Source organism: Mustela erminea, chromosome 1, assembly GCF_009829155.1.
Source record: "Mustela erminea isolate mMusErm1 chromosome 1, mMusErm1.Pri, whole genome shotgun sequence".
In the NCBI taxonomy this organism is placed as follows: Eukaryota; Metazoa; Chordata; class Mammalia; order Carnivora; family Mustelidae; genus Mustela; species Mustela erminea.
This window is the reverse complement of record NC_045614.1, coordinates 106379567-106404833: the sequence shown is the minus strand read 5'-3', so window position 1 is coordinate 106404833 and position 25267 is coordinate 106379567. Positions and strand designations below refer to the sequence as shown.

The following is a 25267-nucleotide window of genomic DNA, read 5'->3' as shown; positions in this document are numbered from 1 at the left end:
CTCCTCCCCCACCGCCTGTCTCTCTGTCTACTTGTGATCTCTCTCTTTGTCAAATAAATAAATAGAATCTTTAAAAAAAAAAAAAAGACACTGTGGATCTGAAACAGAAACTGAATAACAGATGATTGGAATAAAATAGTACATTGAGCTCCAGAAAGTCCATATTAGAATTTAATACATTTTTTGGCATCGCATAACAGTGGGGAAAAGAGAGATATAAACAAATGGTAGAGGGAGAACAGACCAACCATTCATTCATAACAGTAAATAAATTAGACATATAATTTAAACCTTATATAACAATGAATTCCAGTAGGATTAGGGAATTAAATATTTTTAAAATGTACAAAATAAAACATGAAAAGGAAATATACATGAACACTCTTTTTTTTTTTTTAAGATTTTATTTATTTATTTGACAGACAGAGATCACAAGTAGGCAGAGAGGCAAGCTGTGGGGGTGGGGTGGGGAGGGGAAGCAGGCTCCCAGCTGAGCAGAGAGCCCTGATTTGGGGCTCCATCCCAGGACCCTGAGATCATGAGCTGAGCTGAGGGCAGAGGCTCAACCCACTGAGCCACCCGGGTGCCCCTATACATGAACATTCTTATAATCAAAGGCCTCTCTAAGAATAATTTTAGAATCAAAGTCACAAATGAAAAGATTGGTAGGTTTTAGGTAACAAGCCTTAATAGTTCTGTGCGTGAACACATAAACAATGGCTGAAAACTTGTGAAGGAGTGAAGTAAAGACATCCCTGCTCATTTTTTTAGCCTTCAGTCAAAAGCAACAACTGAAGGGAGAAAAAAACAAAAATCCTGAGACAAAACTAAGAAACACCCATGCCCCCAAGTCAAATATATTTGAAGAAGAGTGAGCCGTCAAGAGCAGTAACAACTGAACCAGGGAAGGGAGGATGTGCAGGAAGCATGCTCACTACAGAGCTCCAGTGGAAGCAGCTGACATGGTGGCCTCTAAGAGAGGAGGAGACCCGAAAGGGGGCAGAATCACTGGGAGATGAGGAAGTAGAACCTGGAACAGCATTGAATCCCTCTTAGCACCCCAAAGAGGTGAAGGAAGTAAGGACCAGTAAGGAAAGAAAGAAAAGAAGCTTTCAACAGGCCAGCTCGGCTACCACGTGACAGACCAGGAGAGACTCTGTGGTGCAGGAGGAAGTCTTTAGGGGCTACTCTTTCTGGGCCAAGTGAAGAACAGGGCTTAACCCCTTACAAACACAAACCATGCTTCACTGTGGGGCTTCATTCCAAACCCGAAAGAATTCCTGGCCTGCTGTTTTATTCTGTTGCAAGTAACCGGCCTAGGAAGAATTCGCTTCATTCAAAAACCAGGATCCCTGTAGTAGGTTGGCATTGCATCACGTGGCTCTCAATTACACCAAAATTTCCTGAAAAGGAAACACAACCACCAATACAGGGAGGGTAAAAGGACATCATCTTCAACAAGATCCCCCTAAAAGTTATTTGTGACCAAACCATCAACAGCAGCAAGACCTGCATGAAATAAATGTCGTGTGGTGGAAATCCACCCTCGTATCTTAAAAGCTATCAAAATGAAAAAAATTACTAAATTCTCATGCACAAGGAGAGAAAATACCATCCTGATGAGAAACTAATATGGATCATTCTGAGAAATACCAACAGGGAAAGATTCTCAGAAGGTCAGAATTTTGGTAAATACAAAAAAAGGTGGGGAGAGCAGGTCATATGGTTTCAAAAATGCTAAGAACATTTGGAACCTTGAAAATCTCAGAAATAACTATCAAGCATTCATTTCCAAAAGGATAAACTTAATCTTTTTAAAAAGACTTATTTTATTATTTGAGAGAGAGACAGAAAAGGAGAAAGGGAGAGAAAGAGAGAGAGGCAAGGAGAGAAAGAGAGAGAGGCAGTGCAGAGTCTGACACAGGACTCGATCTCTCAACTCTGAGATCATTACCCAAGCTGAAACCAAGAGTCAGATGCCTAACTGACTGAGCCACCCAGGGGTCCCAAAGATAAACTCCATCTAGAGGGAAAAGGACTGGAAACAAACACCAAGTTGCACAGAGCAAGACAGTGAAGGTAAAAAAGAGGAAGGACTCAAAGGAAACCCAACCCAGGAAGTTCTGTAACAGCAAAGCACAGTCTGTAGCGTAGAGTTCCAACATGGACACAAAGGAGATTGGAGGCCACAGGGCTAGAGGCAGAAAAATGTTACTGAGTCCAAAATGGCCTTGAATCCAGTATTAGTGAATCCAGCTAGGCTACACAGAGAGGCCATATATTAAGCTTTTCATGGAAGTAACAGAGAAGGGAGTCACTGAGTTCTGAAGCTGGGAAAGATACCCTACTCCAGCCCTCCTACCCAATAGGCAATTCCTTCTAACAGCCCAGAAGGAAACTCACCTTATCTAAACACAAAAGGAAAAAAGGAATACCATTTGACCCCGTTATACACAAATTACAAGAAAAAATATTAAAAGAAACCTTATAATATTCTGACTATGAGAATACAGAAAAATATGCCCACAAATCAGGTTAAAAACTAAGATTCTAAAGGAAATAAAAGACATCAAGAAAATTACTGCACCTTTGAAAGAACAGTACAAGTCAGATAGAGAAAGCTTCAGGAGTTAAATAGTTGGAAATCACATGGAGAATATGAAATAAGAAACAAGAGATCACTAGAAATAATTAAGAAAGAAAAAAATATCTCTTTCCTCAAACAATTTAGTCCAAAACTACTAGACAAGGCCAAACATGTAGGCAGCCGTAGTAAGTGTCTTTGTATGTGTCGGGGGGTGCTAGCCAGTGTTAGCCTGGAGAAGGTGCACAACCTGGAAATCACATGGAGAATATGAAATAAGAAACAAGAGATCACTAGAAATAATTAAGAAAGAAAAAAATATCTCTTTCCTCAAACAATTTAGTCCAAAACTACTAGACAAGGCCAAACATGTAGGCAGCCGTAGTAAGTGTCTTTGTATGTGTGGGGGTGCTAGCCAGTGTTAGCCAGTGTTAGCCAGTGTTAGCCAGTGTTAGCCTGGAGAAGGTGCACAACCTGGTAAGAAGAGTGTCTTACTGGGGAGAGAAGCAGCCCAGGGAGCCATGTCAGAACGCAAATGGGTTGAGGAGGGAGTCCACTTTGTGGAGTGGAAGTGGCTATGAAGTGGCAAAAGGAAGAAAAGATTGGTTATGTACAGAAACATCGTCACATAAATATATTCAGGCCAGTTTTCTCAGAGAATAAAGAAACAATATGAAAAGGTAAAAAGAGAGAAAACAGAAATGAACTCTATGGAGGTGGATTAGAATTGGAAATGTTGGGATGACCTCATGGTTTTCAAAATATAGAGAAATAAAAATAAGTGTGTGTGCGTGCGTGTGTGTGTGTGTGTGTATACCATAGTTCGCTACACTGAGTGGGACTGGGAGAAGTGCCAATTAGCAGCCCCAGGACCCAGATCTTGGTTTCTAATTATCCATTTTCTACTAAAAGGAACCAGAGTTCCTTGAGAAAATGAATGACTAAAGATCTGGGGCAGGAAAGGTACAAGATTAGCTTGGAACATGGTGGTGTGCATGAAAAATAAGTGCTCAAAGAGTGATGGGGTCTGGTCAAGAGGACACAGAAGCCATCATTAAGTGATTCTCACTGGCCAAATCTGGGATTGTTTAAACATCAAAATAAAGAATGATAATAATGGATTATAGGCCATTAAATAAAAAAACCACAAGTCCATTCTAATGTTAATATGTGAATTCAGTAGTAATATGATGAAGAATAGGGTATTTACATAGTTTGAAAGAACCTCCTTACAGAATGTTTTAAGAAGTTACCTTTATGATGGAGAAACTTGGCAGATAATAATTTAATCAAGTGGTCAAGTTAACATTACCAGTAATAGGAAAATCTAAATAATGTGCCACAGAATAAGAATGCATTAAGAACTCAGCATAGATTTTACTTAGATACGTGTTTTTACTGCCAATTGTGCAAACATTAATTCTAAACAGGCAGGGAAAACTAACAAGTCTAAATTGAGGGGCATTCTACAAATTTACTATCTAGTAGTCTTTGAAAGTGTCAAGTCCCTAAAGCTAAGGACAGAGAAATGGTTCTGAGTAGCAGGAGACTCAAGAAATGTCACAACTAAATGCAGTGTAAGAATCTGGACAAGATCCTTTTGCTACAAAGGACAGTATTAGGAAAACTTGAATGAAGTCTGAGGATTAGATGGTCATAACATATTAAAGACAATCTCTAATCAGACAGTTGTGGTTATGCAAGAAAATGTCCTTGTTAATAGAAAATCCACAAAAGTATTTGGTTATGATGGGGCATCATATCTACAACATAATTTCAAAAGGTTCAGGAAATAAAATATCTTTCTATTGTACTTTCAAATTTTCTGTAAGTTTGACATTGTTTCCCAAAAAAGAGGAAAGAGTAAATTAGAAGGAAGATAAGAAAAGACACAAAGAAAACTTAGCAAAGAAAATGAAAACTGTAAGAGATAAAATAAAAAATAGAAAATAAGAGCAAGAAAAAAGATTTTTAAGACAATGACAGATATGGAAGACTAGCAAAGGGAATAGAATATGGGTATAGATAAAAACCCAGAAGGAAAAAAATCAAAGCAAAAACAAATATTTAAAACTGTATCTTAAGAAAGCTTCTTAAAATTAAAAAAAAAAAATCACCCTAGATTGTATGCTGAAGTGAATCTCCAGGGAACTAGCAAATATTTCCCAGAATGGTCAATACCAAAGTGTTTCCTAATGTGGAGTTTCAATGCTAGAGAAAGTAAACAACAACAACAACAAACTGAAAAACAGTGGGAGGGGATAACCTGAACAGAAGACAAATGACATTGAGAGTGAAAATTGAAAAACAAGACAAATTAGTTTGGGTGGGTTTCCTTGGCTCTGGAGGAGTTAATAAGAGTTATTAATATTGCTCAGTTGTTTATTTGAGGAGTCAGTGCAGAGTCCGACATGACTGAAGAATTAGCTTCTTCTAGTCTGTATGGAAAAACTACAGGTGAAACATTTTCAAAGTCAGAAAACAAAACAAAACACGAACCCCCAATCTGAAGTGGAATCTGCCAAGATGTGTGACAGCTGATGGTGGTGAAAACAGGTATGGAGCAGCAAAGCTTAGATGGACCGATGTATGAAACCTGTGAAACTGGAATGTTCAAACCTGTTATTATTCATTGGACTACTCATCAGCTGGTACTTTGAAGACAGTATTGGAACTGATCGTGTGTTACAAACACAGCAGCATCAACAGTGAACTTTGCGTATTCTTGTAGACTTACCATTGGCAGTTTGAGAATTTTTGTTCAGAAATAGAAGCTGAATATCCTAAACTGTTCAACCACACAGGAAGTCAGTAACTTAGCATTGGTAAACGTTTTTTATAGCTTTTTCGGGCTGAGATTAAAATGTTTCTGAATGAGAAGAACAGCTCTCATTGGCTATTGTTTAACCTTGTGTGGCTTTGGAAAACAGCTGTTGCTACAACGTGATAATGTTTCTTAATGAACTGAACCAAAAATAACGAGGCAAAACAGTGCTTATATGTGAGACTTATTCAGCAGTAAAGTCATTTCAATGACAATTAATGTTTGAATTTCAAATACTGTCTAACTGCTTTATATACTTCCCATGCTGTCAAAAAATAAAGCAAGAAGTTTCCATTTCCATACAAATTTGCAACGGATATATTTTCCAAGTTCAAATTACACTTCCAGTGGCACTTTTCAGATCTCAATGTGTGAAAGAACAGAATGATTTGGATTTCTTTATCCTTTATTCCTATATGTCGCCCCTCCCTACCTCCTTTCGAAGATTCTCCCTCATTCTACACGTTCCCAGGCATCTCCATGGTTTTATGGATCCTCTTATCCTTCGAAGCGTTCCCTAAATGTCTCAGCCTAGGATTCTTAAGTCCAACTCCTGTGATAATTATTTTTTTTAAAGATTTTATTTATTTATTTGACAGAGAAATCACAAGTAGTCGGAGAGGCAGGCAGAGAGAGAGAGAGGGAAGCAGGCTCCCTGCTGAGCAGAGAGCCCTATGCGGGACTCGATCCCACGACCCTGAGATCATGACCTGAGCCGAAGGCAGCAGCTTAACCCACTGAGCCACCCAGGCGCCCTCCTGTGATAATTATTATCTGGTCTTTTATTTGACCTTCCTGTATACTGCTTTTTCTGCTAATATATATCCACTATGCAGTTAATATCTCCCTGTATGCACTATAGGCACCTTGAGTGGAGAAGCTACAATTCAAAGATAAACCACAGTTCCTGCTCGCAAGATGTGAAACTTTAGAAAATGTTAGTTGATTACTTGCTTGAGCAAGTATTTATAGTTACGTTGAATTGCTTAGTGAAGGACTATGGAAAGACTCATTGACACGTTGTTTTTACAAATTTAATTCAGCTAACATTTCCTAGGTATTTACTTGCTTTTGGCTAGTAATAGAAATGAACCTGAAATTATCTCTATCCTCAGGAAGTGAGTGGTAAGGTAGAATTATTTACTCCAGTGGTTCTCCACTAACAACAATTTTGCTCCCCAGAGGATGTTTGGCAATGTCTGATGACATTTTGTCTTCAGACAAAACCGAGAAGGTCAGGATGCTGCTGGCATATAGTGAGTAGAGTCCAGGGGTACTGCTAAGCATCCTAATACACAGAGAAGTCATTCAAAACACACAATTGTCTGGTCCAAAATGTCAACACCGAGGTTAAGAAACCATAATTTACTATGCCAGTATGGGCTGAAATATGGGAAAATAGTTTATAATATTTGTTTTCTTCATCTTCTAAATTATGAAATTGTCATAGGACTTTTTAAAAAAATATCTGAGAATCTAGGGCTGGTGTCTTCCTCCTTATTTATCATCATTTTACTAGGCTTAAAACCTCCCAAGATTGGAAACCAGTTCTCTTTCTTTGAAGAGTCTAGTAAATGTTTGATGAGTCTATGCGCTCAATAAATATTTGTTAAATGAATAAAGTGTTGAGGTGTTATCTGCTCTTCCTTCACTCCCCAGTGCCTTGGTCTAATATCTGCTTTCTAGAACTACTGTGATTCTTCAGAGATCTAGAAGGACATTTAGAGATAATCTCATCACACACTTTTTACTATTCATTAAGATGGTGACACTTTTTCTATAAATACTTTCGCATGAAAAATTCTAACATATGAGGCAGATAAGAATAGAGATGCCTTAAAGGTGAGGAATCTGGTGCCCAACCTCCAGCAGCACATTGCGGTGTCTCCTAAGGTCAGCATTGAAAAACTAATGCAAATTACACTCAAATACCAATAGACAAAACTGAAGTAGGGAGAAAAAGTAACCAAAATAAAGTCACATAGCTAGGTAGTGGTAGGTCGCTAGTTAAAGCCGCATTCATTCATTAGGTACCCTGAGAGGCAGGTGTAGAGCAAAAGTTCCTAGTTTGTTGAATTAACCTAATACCACACTATACTAATGTGTGTGTGGGGGGGGGGCAGGGGTGGTTAGGAACTCTATTGTTTATATCTGATCATCTAGGGCTAGTGTTCTCCCCACCAACTTCTCTTCACAGCAGGAATCCAATACTTAAAACACGTGGATTAACTGGGCTATAGGGATATTTCTTTGTGAATCATCTTCCCCCCAATTAAGACAGGTTCTTTGATGAGGTTAATTAAAGCAGAAGAAATTTAGGAAAGTCCTTCAACATCCACTTACCCTTCTATGTAGAGAAATGATTCTTAATGGAAGAGGGTTGTTGCATAATGGTATTTTGGTATTAGGAAAATGTGTAGTTTGAAAAAGCACTGTCTCTAAATTTATTTTTAACACCCCCCCATACCTGTAATTTTCATAATACAAACCTCAGAGAAAGCCTGTCAAAATATTTTTGGCTGGCTGGTGGGAATACTTAGAAGATAGTCATTCTCTAATGAATAATAGAAAAGTGAAAAGGGGGTGTCTATGGATCTTACAAAAAAAGGTTGAAGCATGAGGTTTTTGTGTTTATCAAAAGATTATGAGATATTTGGGGCACCTGGGTGGCTCGTGGGTTAAGCCTCTGCCTACAGCTTGGTCATGATCTCAGGGTCCTGGGATCGAGCCCTGCATCGGGCACTCTGCTCATGGGGGAGCCTGCTTCCCTCTCTCTCTCTGCCTGCCCCTCTGCCTACTTGTGATTTCTCTCTGTCAAATAAATAAATAAAATCTTTAAAAAATTTAAAAAAAAGATTATGAGATATTTAAAGGTGGGAGGTAGGAAACAGGGAATTTTATGTAATGACCTGGGGTCATTCAGTGTCCTACATAGCCATTGTTAAAAACAATATAAAGAGGGTTGAGTCTGGGCATAGAACATAGAGAAAACAGACAGGCAATGCCAAAGTTCTGAGAACTTCCAGGCTGGGACCTTCCTGGTGAAGATGAGGAAACCATTCTTGGATAATGTTATTTTGTTCTATTCCCTGTTATGCTTTGCTATGATCCTTCTCCACACTCTCAGCTTAAAAAAAAACAAAAACAAAAAAACCCTACAAAATGACTGGAAGGTCAATATGAGAGCAAGGAAGGATCCCGCTGGCTGGAGTCATGCTGGGATCCTGTCAGCGTCACAGGGTTATCCTGGGAGACATTGCCCCAAAAGTTTTTATCATGAGGTGACCATGCGATAGGTGGAGATCTACTTTACACAGATTACGTACGCAATCTAGACTTACCTTCTTCGCACATGAACCACCAAATGTGTTCCTTTCTCTCAGAACTTTTGTATCAAACACCTGAAGACAAAACTGATGTGTGAGTTACCTCAGGTCAACGCTTGAGCTATATTTAGTGATCTGAGAGTCAAAAAAGGTTTCAACATCCCAGGAAAATCCTTCTGTCAGCAATAGCTTTATAAAATGCCACAAACAGAGCTGCGTGGAGGACCCAAAGGGATCTGTACCTATGAATGTGAGACGGGTCCTGGGGAGCTCTCAGAACAATGATATCATCCTGGAGAGCAGAAAGGAGAAGGGAATAACCAAAAGAATGTCCTATCATTAGTCTCGCCTATCTGAGCACTCTCTGCCCTTTCCGTCTACCTCAGCTCATCCCACTGCTGATTCCGTTTACCTGTCACAAACTGTCATTGACTAATCTTCCCTTGTGTCCAGCTTCTGTCTTTGTGTTTTTTTTCTTCCATAGCGAACAGCTCTTCACAGAAGGAGGTGTCCTTAGAAGTCATAGATCTCACTCCTCAATTTACAAATAAGAAGAGCCAGAGTAGGGACAGCCTTTGCCCAGGGTCACACAATAAATGTTTGAATGAATCTAGGAGGTTCAGCTCTTGATCTGGTGTCTTCACTGTTGGTGCCAGTTGTCTCAGCCTGATCCTTCCCACCCTCTAAAGCTTCTTGTTCTTGCTTCACCAGCGTCCTCTTCAGAGAACAGTCATTGGGGCATTTCAGGAAGCATTATAGAAAACACCTGCCAATCACTGCGAAAAGATCAGATGTACTTCATTTTATTATCATGTGAAAAGAAAGACTTCTTTGCGTTAATTTAGTCCCATGAATAAGGAAGAGCTTGGCTCACCATGACCAACACTTGCTTCAGTCTATGAAGCACAGCCCGTGTTGAGGCTGGAAGAAACAAGAATCGGAAACAAACATTTATGTCGTGATTGTTATAACCAGAAAATGCCATCTTGCCTTCGGTCCACCACTGAAGTCATCCTTAAAATCATCTCACTGTCTCTAATTTGGTGATAGCCTATAAAAGCTGGTTTAAGAGTTTGGTTTACTATGAAAAGATTTATAATTGTAAATGAATAACATATTGATTTATAAAATGTAAGTGGTGAGATTTTGTAGTAAGTTCTAGCAACCGAAGTTCTAGCAAATGCCCAGAAATTTTTACAAACACTATCATATTACAAAAACCTTAAAATACAGAAATAGTTTTTATTTTTTAAGATTTTATTTATTAGTTTGACAGAGAGAAATTACAAGTAGATGGAGAGGCAGGCAGAGAAAGAGAGATAGGGAAGCAGGCTCCCTGCTGAGTAGAGAGCCTGACTCGGGACTCGATCCCAGGACCCTGAGATCATGACCTGAGCCGAAGGCAGCAGCTTAATCCACTGAGCCACCCAGGCACCCTACAGAAATAGTTTTAAAAGTACAAGATGGTCTATTTACACATATATCTTTTATTTTTTCTCAATGCCAGCTGACAGATTCATTTAAGTTGTCACTTGTAGCTAATTTTTAAATGTAACTAAATTCCTGACTTCATATATATATATTTTTCCCTTTTGAAGACAATACCTCTCTCCCTACATCTTAGGGAGGTGGGGGGAAGAGTAGTATTCTGCTACTAGTAACAGTTCTTCCACTGCCCAGCTGTGAGCTCAGGAATGCAAATGGTGGGAGGACATTTGTTCATTCCTTACCTCATTCACCCAGAAACTTCCCCAAAAGTGATTATCTCTCTTCTACCAGGATCTGTTGGTGACAGAAAATTAACTTTCTCTAAATAGTCCGTTTATTCTGCTCATAAAAAGCTCTAAAGGAAAGTTTGCTCAGGTTCTGTTATTTAAGGCTTACCTTTTATCTAAAGGCTGGTCCTCTATAAATGCACATAATGGAATTTATCCCAAGTGATAGACTCTCATATGAGAGCAGGGGGGAATCAGAAAGTTCTTAATTTTAGAAAATGACAATGTGTTCAAATCCTGGCTCTGCCTTACCACTCAATTATCTACGGAACTTTGAACAGGTTGTTCGATTTCTGAGTCTTGGGTTCCTTAGATGTTTAGAGACTTAAATAGGTTCATGAGTACAAAGCACCTAGCAAGAACATCTGTACTGGAAAGTACTCAATACATGTTTGCTGTGTCCCACTATATATATGGGTACAATTGACAAGATTTTTAAAAATAATATTCTGCCAAAATGAATACACCAGCTTTGTAAACAGGTGGATGTACCAATCCAAAATTGAGATTATTTCAGAAACAAAGGCAATCTTGGATTGAGAAACCCAGAAAGGAAGAGTATAGCTGCCCAATTATGCATGTTACAGATTAAGGTACAAAGTCAAAGGATGTAAAATCAAAGTTTAAGCTTCACCCACACTTACCACCCTTTAGCTTCTGTGTTTAGTTGGTAGAGAGGATTGTATATGAAAAATGTGTCAATGTGTCCGACCTTACCAAGGTCACAGTAAGAGTCCACTCATCCTGAAGAGGTAAAATGGTCCAGAAATAAAACATCCTCATCTCAGCTGCTATACTAAGGGAATATATATATACATATATATATATAATTTTATTTATATATATATATATATTTATATATATTTTATTTATTTTTTTTTTGAGAGGGAGTATGCAGGGGAAGTAAAGAGGGCAGAGGGGGAGGGGGAGAGAGAATCTAAGCAGATTCTGAGCTAAGCTGGACATGGGTCTTGATCCTACAACCCCAAGACCAGGACCTGAGCCAAAATCAAGAGTTGGACACTTAACTGAGCCACCCAGGTGCCCTAAGGGTAAATATGTCTTTAAAGATGGTTACACAACAGCACTTTTATATGGGGAGATAAATTGACTTCTCTCAAATTTCTCCATTATTCTTAACCACACAGGTATGGTCTCCCTAATGTTTGATGAATGTTGGGACCCCAATGTGGACTGAAAACTGTCAATCCAAACTTAGATAACCAGGGTCATGCTATGGTAGTCTAAATGTTTTGTGCCATACAGCAAATGGTGCACTTTATGAACCAGAATGCTTTCGAATATACTGCTAATAGGGTATGAATGCTATGATATAGGCATAGAGAAGCACAATTATTGTAGTTAAATTATTACAAGCTTGATTTGTACTCTATATAATGTATGTATTCTTAAAAAAATAAAAAGTATACTTCACCAACTAATTAACGGAAGGTAGAATTTTAGACGTGTTGCCAATAATTCTTCAATGGCCAATACCTATTCTAACAATGTAGATGTCTTTGTTTACCTACTGAAGAAACTACACACATTCCTAAAACTATTTTTCTCACAGAGGAGCACTAATTACATTGATTCAATTGGTTAAAAAAATACACATTATTTACCTGATATTAATGAAGGAACAGTAACAGAAATGATCCCCATCCTTCCTTGAGTATATGTAGTCATTAGTGCTCCATTTAATGGCAAAAAGCTTTCATCCTCTGAATCAGAATATGGGATGGAAAGTATGAAATAAAAGTCTTTCCCTGACCCCTAAGAATGACCGGTTGGGCAGTCACCCCCTTGGGTGACTCAAGTTAAGAGGTTTTGGAGGAGAGCAAATCAGGTGGGAAGTTGAGGTACTTCCCCAAAGAGGAGCACAGAGATTTGAGGCAGCAGGAAGCCACCTAACCCCAGGATTCCACAGCTGCTGCTAAGTGCCAGATTCCTTTTCCTTCCCAGCAATCTCTTCCAAGGCTGAACTCCAAGTCAGGAAATTTTTCTCAGCAAGGTAATGATCTGATCCAAAATAATCAACACTTAGCTGTGACCAGCCAATGGGCTCAATTCTCCCTGGAAGTGTTACAAAATAGTCTAGAGAAATTTCCAGTCGATGAAGTGAAGGCAAGCCTGTATGCCTGTGTGTGCATGTGCATAAGGGGGTGATACAGAAGTCACTTGGAGCTCTTCAACTAGCCCCAGGAGCTTCCCCACTGCTTCCCCACATCCCCACCTGAAAGTAAAATTAGCCACATGTACCCACCACTCCTTTCTCCGGAATAATTCTGTATAGTAATTTCAGGGGTATTATTTTTATAATCTCTGATCCTAATTGGCTCCTTCCCCTCTGAAACCAATCCTTACTTGCATCTTTGGATCATCCATGTTCAAATTAGAAAGGCAAAGCTTAGAAAATAACCTACTTTTGGAATATGTGAAACCAGATCTCATTAGGGAATTAAAATACTATTGAGTTTCAGCTTGTAAATTCCCACAACCAAAAAAATCAGTTATAAGCTATGTTGAAGTTATGACTCGTCTTAATGCATTTTCTATTGTACTTGAAACAGAAGTGATTTTAACCAATCTTTTGGGCTTCAGAAGGAGAGTTGGTTAGTAATTCAATGATTTACTAAGTTTCAGACAGGAAAGGGTACCTGACTACATTCCATTTCTATCCATTCTTCAACAATGTCTGACCTGAGTCTTAGATTTATGGTGCTGATGGAAAATTCCAGAAACTAAAAAATATTTAAGTTTTAAAATTACTAGATCTCATGGTTGATTTAATCTAATTTGAACAGGTGGTTCAGTTGGTTAAGCGTCTGACCCTTGATTTTGGCTCACGTCATGATCTGTCACTCTCCCTCTGCCCCTCCCCTTTCTCTCTAATTGAAAAAAAAAATTACTGAACTTTTTTTTTTTAATGACATTTAACCAATACCTTGGAGAAAGTGTTCTTACTAGGACTAGACATAGCAAAAAGAAAAACATGCCAAAAGGATCACTGAAACTAGGTTTTTATCACACCTGAAATGAAGTTGTGTCTGCAAACACAGCATCTAAAATATCGTAGATGTTGTTAATTGTATTTGAGAGGCCAATTCAAAGCACAGTTATGGCGGTTTACAGGGACATTAAAGGGAACCAAGGCCTTTGAATATGCTTGCTAATTTAGTGGTTAATAACAGTTTCTTTTAATCAAGGAAGTGTAACGTAATGGTCAAAGTATAATAAATTTTAACAGTCTCTACCAGATGCGTATTTATTAGTTATGAGGCTGCGATACTCTTTGGACTTAATTAAATCAGATAGCATAAACCAGTGTTTAGATAAATTAGATAGACATTCCTGATACCTATCCACAGAAAGAAAAGAGACACACAGCAACTGAAATAGTTTGGTATGTCAGTTTAAATATTTTGATAAGTTGGACCAAATTTAAACTGGCTAAAAGAACTAAATGTTGACTCATTTAATAAGAAAATTCAGTGTGGGGTGGCGGGGGAAAGGAGGGATGTGACAGTGTCTGATGGCTCATGGTTTTCTTTCTCTTCTCTCCATAGTATCGCACAATGTCAGTTTCATCCTCACACTGGCTCCAGTCAAGATAGATTTCAGGGTGACAGAGGCCAAGTGCTTCGTCTTCCACATCCAGAGACCTGCATCTTCCCCAGCTTTCCAAGCCAGAATCCTGAGCACGTCCCTGACCGGAACAGCTCATGTTATATGATGAATCCCTAGCTAATCACTGTGGCTAAGGAAATGGTTATGTCAATCAGTTCATACCACGTCTCTGGGAATGGAGTCATTTCATGAGAAGGACATAGATCATGTGGAGGATAGGTAGATACTCAGAGGAAAACTGGGGAAATGGACAAAGGAATACTGGAGGTTCACTACAAATAACACTGGATGCTACTGAAAGACAACAGCAAACCCAGCATTGTATTTACTGAAAATGATTATTGGTTTCACTAACAAGAAAATAGTTTCTGGATCACAAACTAACAACAGCAACAACAACAAAATTCCAAGGCCAGTATGTTTCTTTTATTATTTTGTGTTTGACTTAAGATGGTTGAATGACTTCATTTTCAGTTATAAGCATTACATTAATTCCCATGCAAAAACCCAAGACCGCATATGCCGGATTTCAATTGGCCAAATTCCAACCTGTGAGTCTGGACATTCGAGATCAAATCCAAAATGTTGCTTGACCTTTCCAATAGTAGATATCATGGTCATCCTTTGAGACATCAGCAGGGCCCCTGACCTTTCAAACACCGTTTGCCATGAGTCCATACCAGAACAAGGAGCCAATGCCTTGCGGCACCTAAACATGGCAAACGACTTCACTCATGAAGAGAAGACACCTCTACACGAAGCTACCACTCACAGATATGCCCTCGTTCCTGCTCTGTAGAACACCTGCTTTTGAATAGGCATGCTATCTTCTGTTGGGGATTATAAATTCTTTCTGCCAGTTTTCCCCACAACTCCCAGTAGAAGCAAAGAGACGTTACATAAAAAGCTTACCTCTATAACCCCCAAAGCAGTACATACAAAGACAACTACTCTATCAAGTATATATTTTCTCCGGCTTCAGATGGTCATTTAGCAGGTGTAAAGCTTTGCAAACCTCTCTCAGTGAGACAGGAACCAGGAATATCAAAGAGGGCAAAAAACAGGACCCCACAATTAAAGGAGAACAAAACAAATGCAAATAATCATTCTATTGATTGAGAAAAATGGGCTAAAAAAAAAAAGATAGCATTTCAACAGTGGATGTCAATTTATATTGAAACACATACATCGGAAACTCTGACAATGGCCAAGATTTCATTAGTGCAAATAACAATTATAATGGTATGTTCTTTAATAGGATTTAAATAAGGCTTCAAATAATTACACACACTAAAACTACCATTTGGAAACCTTAATTCTGTTTGGAGAGTTGTCAAACACAGCCTCCAAACCATCCAAAGTTCTGATCTGAGGAAAATTACATTCAATGAAGTTGCTCCAAAACACAACTGGTAGCATTATCACTTTCAAAGTCTACATTGTTTGGTGGAAAGAGGGAAACTACTCTGGTCGCTGGTCAAAAGAAATAAATCCAGCTAACATACCAGGTAGTTTCCAGGTTCAGATGATTCTCAAATATCTGTAGTGATGAAAGCTCATTGAAAAAAATTAAAAAAAAAAAAAGACAAAAAAAAAATAGCATCCTGAAGCATCAGAAAGGTATCTGTTGCCCTACGCTCATTAACAAATTTACACAAAGCATGAAACAGTAAAAAGCAAGAGAATTCATGGGCATTTCATCTATGGCTCAAGTTCTCCTTAAAAAAACAAACAAAAAACCCCAAAACAAACCCGAACCAAAAACAATGTGACAATAACTACAAAGAGTAAACAACCAAATCAGAGGCAGAGTATGAAATAGTAATATACTGTTTCAGAGCCTGCACCGTCCTGCAGAACCAGGAAACTTAAAACGTGTTCTTAACAGATCCAATCTAGGCTGGATATGTAAAAAACGGCAAGTCAGCATCACAAACCACACTACACATTATGAGAGTTTTAGAACCCGGGAAAAGAAAAAAAAAAAAAAAAGAAAGAAAAAGAAAAAAGGCAGCAGAATGCTCAGAAAAATTTATCATCGATTCTGAAATGGGGCCTCGTGACATCATCAGGGTTAATAAAGACAGAGATGGACTTCCCCGGGTTCTCAGTCACCAGCTGCTGCAGTTTTTTCGCCAAACGGTCGTCGGGCTGGTTGGGGTCCCCTCCGTCGGACTGCGGGGAGGGGATGCTGGTGGTGCTCCCCCGCCTCTGCAGCTCCAGCGTCAGCCGGTTGGCCGCCTTGACGTGCTCGATGGCGGTGCGCAGGTGCTCGGCCGGGTCTGAGCGCACGGAGGAGAGCTTCCGCGCGTGGAGCATCACGGTCTCCTCCGACAGGTGCTCCAGCATGTTGCACTGAGGGATGAAATAATTGGGGCACATCTTGTTGACCAGACAGTGTTGTAGGTCATCAATGAGTCCCAGCAAAAAGTGGGCTGCATAGTCTTCTTGGGCCAAGTAGTTAGCAGGAAGTCTGTCACAGGCCCAAAGCATCATGCTCCGCAGGTGATAGGGGCTGATCGCCTTGGGCCGGGACAGGAGTTTAATGATGATGGCTTTGCAGGCCTGGTAGGCCTGCATGAGGCTACCAGAGATGCATTTCTTCAGCTGTACCTCGCTCCTGGCGAAGGACAGCCGCCACTCATTGTCCTTCTTGCCCTTGTAGGAGCAAGCAGGCACCAAGTAAAACCCACTGATGACCTCTTCCTCGGTGATCTTCCCATCCCAAAAGTGGTTCTCCATGAGCCAGCTCTGGGCCACAGCGGGCCAGCCTTTGAAAGAGACGACAGGGACAATATCATACAACATGCGACTGCTCCCCACGCCCAGGATGATGGAGATGATGGTCCCGTTCTTTTCTACCTTTTCCACCTTGGGCATCCCTCGCTGGGGTTTCTTCTGGATCTCTGACAGGACAATGCTGATGGAGTCATAGAACCAGTCGGCCACTTTGGTTGGGGAGAAGAAGTAATTGGTGGCACCATTGATGTGATCCACGATGGTGCAGCAGTCTTTCCACTTACTGATTGTCCCCTCATCAAAGAGCCGGAGGCTCAGCCAAGAGTGGCACAGGGCTGAGTGGCGCATATCGAGTGTCACAGGCTGATTACGGTCATGTAGCTTAAGGGCTGGCACCAGAAGAGTGAAGTCCATATCATAGTCTGTCCCTCGGGCATACACGTTAAGCTCATCTAAGTCCAGGTCCACCACGCCTTCCCGGACTCCCCCAGAGAGCAACAGGTACTCATTGGCCACTGGAAGTTTTTGGTCCAGCTTTTGCACCATTCCTAGAAACAGAAAAAGAAAACACTATTAGAGGAAACACAGACACCAGAGTCCTTTGCATCAGCACAGAACACGATGAGTTTCTAAGACCCACTGTTTGTTAGAAGTACAAAATCAGATCTTGTTGCACGGGTCCAGCCAGGAGCATACTTTGTTCTTGCTCGTCGGTGACAGAATGCATCCTTTACCAAGTGGGAGAATTATGATCCATTTTCCTCTTGTGGCAAGAGCAGTATCTTTTTAATTTTTTTTAATTTTTAATTTTTTTATTTTTATTTTATTTTAATTTTAAGATTTTATTTATTTATTTGACAGACAGAGACGACAAGTAGGCAGAGAGGCAGGCAGAGAGAGAGGAAGGGGAGCATGCTCCCTGCTGAGCAGAAAGCCTGAGGCAGGGCTTGATCCCAGGACCCTGAGATCATGACCTGAGTGAAGGCAGAGGCTTTAATGCACTGAGCCACCCAAGTGCCCCAGCAGTATCTTTTTAAATCATAAACTGGGGCTCTTCTTCCCCCAGTCATTACCTTGGTTAGTGGCATTGCCATCCACTAGGTCACTCAGGCTGAACACCTCAGTAAGCTTTGAGTCTTTGTTGGCTTCTACTGACAGATTTTATCTGTATAACCCCTGCGACATTTCTCATTCCTTCCCTGTTCTCCATCTCTGCTGCCATCATATAAAGCCAGGCTCTTCTATCTCTCTTGCCCATGCAGCCTCCCACCCCTAGGTTCTTCCTGCTTAAACCTTCCTTTATCCCAGGGATTCTCAGTGTGGGCTATGGACACTGAATGTGAGAGGTCACAACTCTCCCCATAATAACGCTAACATATTATTTGCCTTGTTTACTGTCTTGACACTTGAACTGACTCTTGATGGGACAAAAGCAAATGGTGGGTCACAGTGCTCGGCGTTCGTGAAGACAGTGGCACCAAACCACAGTGGCAATCCCTGGACTCCTTACTGCTGACATGTACCAGCATTAAAAAAAAAAAAAAAAAAAAAAAAAGTTCAGCCACATTGAATAAAAATCCCTCATGGAAAAGAAAAATGGGTTAATTTTTCTTAAATCCCAACTCTAGAAGTACCTTTCTAATGTTCTGTGCAACAAAATGGTAAGTGACCATAGAGCACTCTTGCCTCATACTGAAATACAAGAGCTGTCTTCACGAAATGTGCCTGTGTTGGAGCTGTGGGCTAAGCTAGCGGCTCTGTTCATGGAAGACCATTTTTACTTTAAAGAACAACCGATCAACTATGGGCATCCAGACTTGGGTATCTGGTAGACATTTTCATTTAAAAATGAACAAAGTTAGCCTGTCTTTGCAAAAACAACTAAAATATTTATTGCCAATGGGGGATAAGACAAAAGAAAACTGGAGATTTTAAAAAAAAAAAAAAGCTGAATTTTACGAAAACTCATCTCTTGCAGCAGGAGCTTAATATCTTCCCAAATGGTATAGTCTTCTGGTAAGATTGGTGGTGACATAAAAAAATGTAATTTTTGGATGTTAATTGAGCTCTCTAAGAGTGCGGACCATGTCTCAAATCCGTATTAAGCATGCATTGGGCTCTGCAACCAGTATCATAAAGCTGGAGCTGTGACTGGATGGCAAAGGAAGAAAAGGATGGAATTACTGGGACTTCCCCATGAAGAGCTGAAATCATTAGACTAAATGTAAATGACTGATTCGTTGATGAACAAATGTCCCCTCCCTGCCAGCTCTCTCTGCGACTCAATTTAATCTTTTCTCCAAAAATTACAAAGAACTATCACAAACTAAAATTCCCTTACTCACTGCAATTACTTTTAATCAACATAGTTTATTATTCATAGGACAACTCCAGTGCAAATCAATAAGCCTTGTATGTGTGTTTGTGCTACCATTTTATTTCAGAATTTAATACTCAAATGAAATAAAAATGTGCTCTTTTCATTCTTTCCAATCCTGTTTTCCAAACCATATGAACCATGAAAAACTCATACTTAGTACCATTTCCTTACATATAGATAGACAGACATACAGCAAGCTATCACTTTTGTCTTAACGCAATCAAAAAGTTATCCAACTTTAAAGAATCCACAACTAGGAAGCCTGGGTTAAGCCTCTGCCTTCGGCTCAGGTCATTGTCTCAGGGTCCTGGGCTTGAGTCCCACATCAGGCTCTCGGCTCAGCAGGGAGCCTGCTTCCTCCTCTCTCTCTGCCTGCCTCTCTGCCTACTTGTGATCTCTCTCTCTCTCTCTGTCAAAAAAAAAAAAAAAAAAAAAAGAATCCACAACTAGTCAGAAAGAGAATCCAGTGTACTGGACTTTTGAGGCTGTTTCTCACACGCCTTGTGCTGTGCCACCCAGATTCCTTTCCAGTAAAGGACTTCCTGTCTTAGCTGCTGGGAATCTGTCAGTGTAATCCCTTAAGGACTAGCTGCAAAGAGCCAGCTCAACCAAAGTGATGTCCTGTGTTTGGGGTAAGGGTAGGGGGTACACATCAATGTGAGAATGCCCTGGTTTAGGATACTCTGAAGAATTACTCAAATCCAGAGTTTCCAGGGGGGCTGTGGCCTGCAAAGGAACTAGACTTCTCCCTCTGCCTGATCCTGCTTTGGGTCTCTACTTTCTACCACAGTGGTGGATCCTAGAGGGGTTTCTTAATAAATATCCTAGGGGCACTTGGGTGGCTTAGTCGGTTGAGTGCCCAACTCTTGATTTCGGCTCAGGTCATGATCTCCTGGGTTGTAGGTTGGGGCCCGGAGTCGGAGATTCTCTTTCCTTCTCTCTCTGCCCCTCCCCCCCACCAACTCAAGCACTGTGTGGGGGTGGGGGGCGAGGTGGGCGGGCGCATGCTCTCTCTCTCTCTCTCAAATAAATAAATAAATCTTCTAAAATAAATAAATAAATAAATATCCTAACTCCATTCGAAGGCTGCTTCTTGAGGAACCCAATCTAAGACACTACATTCTAACCAAGCAAAAACAGCCTTCACTGTAAGTCAGCATGGAAAATTTATCTTCCTTTTAAAAGTGGTTTTCAAAAACCAAATTTAGTAACCAAGGATTGAAAGTTATTGGGGCGCCTGGGTGGCTCAGTGGGTTAAGCCGCTGCCTTCGGCTCAGGTCATGATCTCAGGGTCCTGGGATCGAGTCCCGCATCGGGCTCTCTGCTCAGCAGGGAGCCTGCTTCCTCCTCTCTCTCTCTGCCTGCCTCTCTGCCTACTTGTAATCTCTCTCTGACAAATAAATAAATAAAATCTTTAAAAAAAAAAAAGAAAGAAAGTTATGGTAAACACCAAACCCAAGATTCATTTCTCAACTGTCATGTTTCAGTATTCACCTCATCTTTATGATGTAACAAATCTTACCACTCAGAGGTTTAGCTATAGCCATGAACAGATAAGATTTGTTTCTCAGAATCCAGGGTAGGTTGGGAAAATCATTTTCACAATATTATAAGTTCACAGGCAGGTAGTTACTTTCAAAGATAAACGTTTATTAATGAAATAATTTATTCATCATTCATTCAAATATGTTTAAATTCTAGCACTTGGTGCCATAAATACACATAGGAACCATGTTGAAATGTGTTATGATTAATAAGTAAGAGCTGAATAAATTAGAAGTGGTATTATAATTTGGATACCAAACCACTGTTCCCTCTTAGGTATCCATGATTCAAAACTCTGTACATTCTATTTTGTCCTAGACAGGATCAAACTAGTTCTGAGCATACTAGCAAGGACTTGTCTAGACAACCAGAATAAGTTGTGCATTAACAGGCTGGGTAGAATTTGTTTACAAACATGCCGCTGAATTTTGCCTTGGACTATCAATTTTGGTTTGAATCATCATAGGTAAGAAAAGCTAAAACTCCCTTCTGCCCTCTACTGGATTAAAGAAGTTTTAACATGTTTTTCACTCGTTAGCATATACACTAGAACACTCCTGCTGGTAATAAAATATTCTTTTTCCTCCCAGATGTGGCTTTTGCACCTACTTAAAATGTCGTCCCTCCTTTGGAAGTCATGAAAGTATGTGGCTAAATTCCGTTATCAGGAATTCGGTTAATTTTGGACACCTACTCCTTTAAAGGACAGGAAGAAGTTTTGCAGCAAAGAATATATTACTGAGGCTCTTTGCTAAGCTCCTAAAAGGTAGAAAGAAAGTCCCCAAGGCCACATATTTCTGGAAGCTGATCCCCTGTGACACCCACATTTACCTTTAGGCCGCCGAAGCCCATCAGTCTGCAGTTTCACCAACGATTTGTTAACACAAACCAGAGCCTGCCCAGCATTCTACTCAAATGCCCTTCTTGAAAAACTTTTCTGGGCTAAGTTTAAATGAAAATGAGCTGACATCAGCTATCATGGCAGATGGGTTGCCACGCAACTAAAACACAGCCACGGGCTGGAGGGAAAAAGGCAGAGGAGAGAAAAAAATTCAACCATATACTCTGAACACAGGCACCAGTTCCAACAAGTGCCTTCTCAGAACAGATCCAAGGATTTCTGTGTAATTACAGGAGAGTGACATCAAGTGACTGGCTGTTTAGCTATTAGCAATTTATCCAAAACTGTGAGTGAGAACAAAAGGAAGAATCACATATAACAATGACCTTGTTAGCCTGAGAAATGGCTTCTTGCCCTGGTGGGTCTCTTCTTTTTCATGGAAGCAAGGGCATATGTTTGCTCTTAAAAACACAAAACTGCCTCCCAGTCTCCCCTCCTGTAATGGATTCTTTGATTTTGCTTTATTTAGTAGTTTCTACTTAAGAAGACCTCAATATTACTGGTGAAACCGGTAACTAATGAGTTAACAGGGCATATAAGCCAGGTGGCAACTCTTTTACCCAAATCTGCTTGTTCTCAGGAATGCTGTCTGCCACCACATTTCTGTAGCCCCATATTCTTGCCTGACACCAAGATAACCAAGTGTTAGTTTCATTGTTTTGCAGAGACTCAAGATTTCATCAAAAAGCCAACCAGACCAGTCAGTGGCCTCCTCTTTCAGTGCAAAGAAAGGAAGTTAACACTCCCCTGCTCAGTAACTTCCTCTGTCCCCTCTTGACACACCATAGCTCCTCTCCCCTTTACTCACCGCCTTCTCCATTTGGCTTTAGAAATCCTGGCACCTGTAGTGGCTCAGGGGGCTAAGGGTCAGCTCTGGTCCTGGGATCTAGCCCCGCATCAGGCTCTCTGCTCAGTGGGGAGCCTGCTTCCCCCTCTCTCTCTGCCTGCCTCTCTGCCTACTTGTGATCTCTCTCTGTCAAATAAATAAATAAAATCTTAAAAAAAAAAAAGAAAAAAGAAAGAAATCCTGTACTCTCCGTCATTTCCCCTCCTCCCTGGGGAAGTGGATTTAAGGCTTGCCCCCCAACCTCCTCATCTGGCTGCCTCTTGAAGAGACCCCTTCCTAGCTGCACACTCCATGTCTCAGTGATTGTCCCTCCCCTGGTGCAGGGGACAGAGGAACTTGGGTTCTGTTTACACTGTGGTGTCACGTTTAAGGAACGACTTCCATGTCATCCACTTAGTCCTTTGCTGATTATCTTTAGAATATCAAGTGAAAAATGGAACTCTGGTCCTGACACCCTTATATTCTAGTGAACTAAACTTTATCACATCCAACCAAATGCAAATTACAAGCTGCCATCACTCAAGCCCATAATGCCAGACTGTTAAGCACACATGAATCAGGTATGGTTTCCAGACTCACAGCTTCTCTCCAGGAGGTATGTGTGTGTGTGTGTGTGTGTGTGTGGGTGTGTGTGTGTGTGTAATTTAATAAATATTAAGTAGACACAGGAAATGGTACTTGTGCAGATTCCGTAAAAACACAAAACAAAACAAAGCTGTCACCTATGTTGGGGGTGCAGAGATAGGTCAAAGAACTAAAATGTTTATATCTCATTATTAAGGCTACAGAATTAGATAAATCTTGTCTCTGTATCTTTGACTATGTATAGCAAGGATTTTTGATTAAAAAAGACCGAAGTATCTTGACAATATTCTTTTCATTAAAAAATGTTATCTTTCCCACCCAAACCCATGTGGCACACTAATGACAGTGCCTTACTATAGCGGTGACTCAGCGGTAGGAAGGGAACGGGGTGGAACGATGCTGACAAAGTGCTTCTGTGACTCTGATACATCTCCTTGGGGAACAGTCTATTGGTTGTTAATAAATAATATAAAACCTTCCTATAAAAACTGATTTATACTTCAAAGAAATAACTATTTTTGTCAAGCTTATTGACATCTTGAGAAGTAGGCATGGCCACCTTCTAAGAAAGGCACCAAATCAATGGGATTTTTTAATGACTCCTATTTGGGGAAGATTTTAGTATTTTCCTTCTTTGTGGCCAGAAATATATGTAGAGTCCCTCACCTTGCAGGTAAAAAAATCTGAGGTTGAGAAAGGGGAACTAACTCATTCACGGTCACACAGCTCTAGTGAGAGATTAACAGCATTGTCTTATTCCCACAATTGTTGCAAAGGTCAGAATGGCATATACCTACTGCTTTCCTTAAGACAACAACTGCACTTGACATAAATGTAGAACAGTCTGAAAGGGAACCAGCAGGGGGTCTCAAGGCATAGTGTCATCTTTGTGCTTTCATGGGTCAAAGCTGTGCGTGACCTTGGACAAGCAGGAGAACAGGTCCAAGCATCCACAGTTATCATAAAGAGAAAAGACCTTATCTGTCTTGCAGGAAGCTATTAGTATTCTAAAATAAATTGACTGTAAGACACAGGAAATAGAGAAGGAAGATTCCGATGAAATTCTCAGCTTTTTCAATAACCTGCTGAATGATCATTAATATTAATAGTTTTAGCAATAATCTGAAGGCAAAGAGCCCGTTTTATTTGGCATAATTTCTGAGACAACTGCATGTAACATTATCTAAATCTTTTAGAAAACTGATTAACTCATGTATGGTAATGACCCACTTTTTTTTTTTTTGGAAAGATCTATTTATTTGACAGAGAGGGAGCAGAGAGAGAGAGAAAGCACACAAACAGGGGTAAGGGCAGAGGGAGAGGAACAGGCAGACTCCCCGCTGAGCAGGGAGCCTGATGCGGAGCTCCATTTCCAGGAGGCTGAGATCATGACCTGAGCCTGAGCCAAAGGCAGCCACTTAACTAAATGAGTCACCCAGGTACCCCTGGTAATGATCTATCGAACAAATACATATAGTCACAGGTCTGATTCAAAAGATGACTCTTCACAAGATGGTCTCTCTTGCTTGCTCCTTCCTTGTTTCTATCCAGATATGTGTGCAAGAGCGTTGGAGTAAGACAGGCTTGGGTTTAAATCTGGCCTTGTCATTAAGTAAGCCAGACAAGTTATTTAACCTTTGAGCTTCCAGTTCATCATATATTTAAAACAAACGAACAAACAAACCATAAAACCGCCCACTTGGAGTTGATATGAAATGCCTAAGCACATGGTAGATACTTCGCCCATTTTCCCCATATGTTCTTCCCTCTCTCTACCACCTATAAAACTGAAGAGCAAACAACACCTATTCCACAGACTTATTCTGAAGACTTAACTAAACCTGTCTAAAGCTTCCAGCACATGCAAAGTGTACAAAACACGTTAGAGGAAGTGAAACGAACAGAGGATTTTCTCCCCTTGCTGCACTCAGGCTGCTGCTAGCCTCCAGAGGCTTCCTCTGATGAGTGCCATTGTGTGGCATGGCGCACAGCTTGGCAAGTAAAGGGCAGGCGGATTTCGGCCCTTTCTTGTTCCTTCGGAAGGAGTGCCCTGCAGAGTAAATAACCTGCAGGCCCCCAAGGAGGGCCTTTAGCACTTTCTACGCATATTGAATAGGGGGCCCTGCTCCTG

The 25267-nt window shown here is 40.4% G+C and overlaps 1 protein-coding gene across 2 annotated transcripts in view; it reads right to left on the bottom strand.

Annotated features, from left to right (window-relative positions):
- Positions 1-14043: 14043 nt before the first annotated feature.
- MB21D2 (Mab-21 domain containing 2) overlaps positions 14044-25267 on the bottom strand; it is a 112039-nt gene continuing 100815 nt past the window's right edge. For both annotated transcript variants that reach the window (XM_032337756.1, XM_032337761.1), the window contains exon 2: positions 14044-17426. In XM_032337756.1, the coding sequence (XP_032193647.1) occupies positions 16162-17426 (1265 nt within the window). In that variant the 3' untranslated portion in view covers positions 14044-16161. The remainder of the gene's footprint in view (positions 17427-25267) is intronic.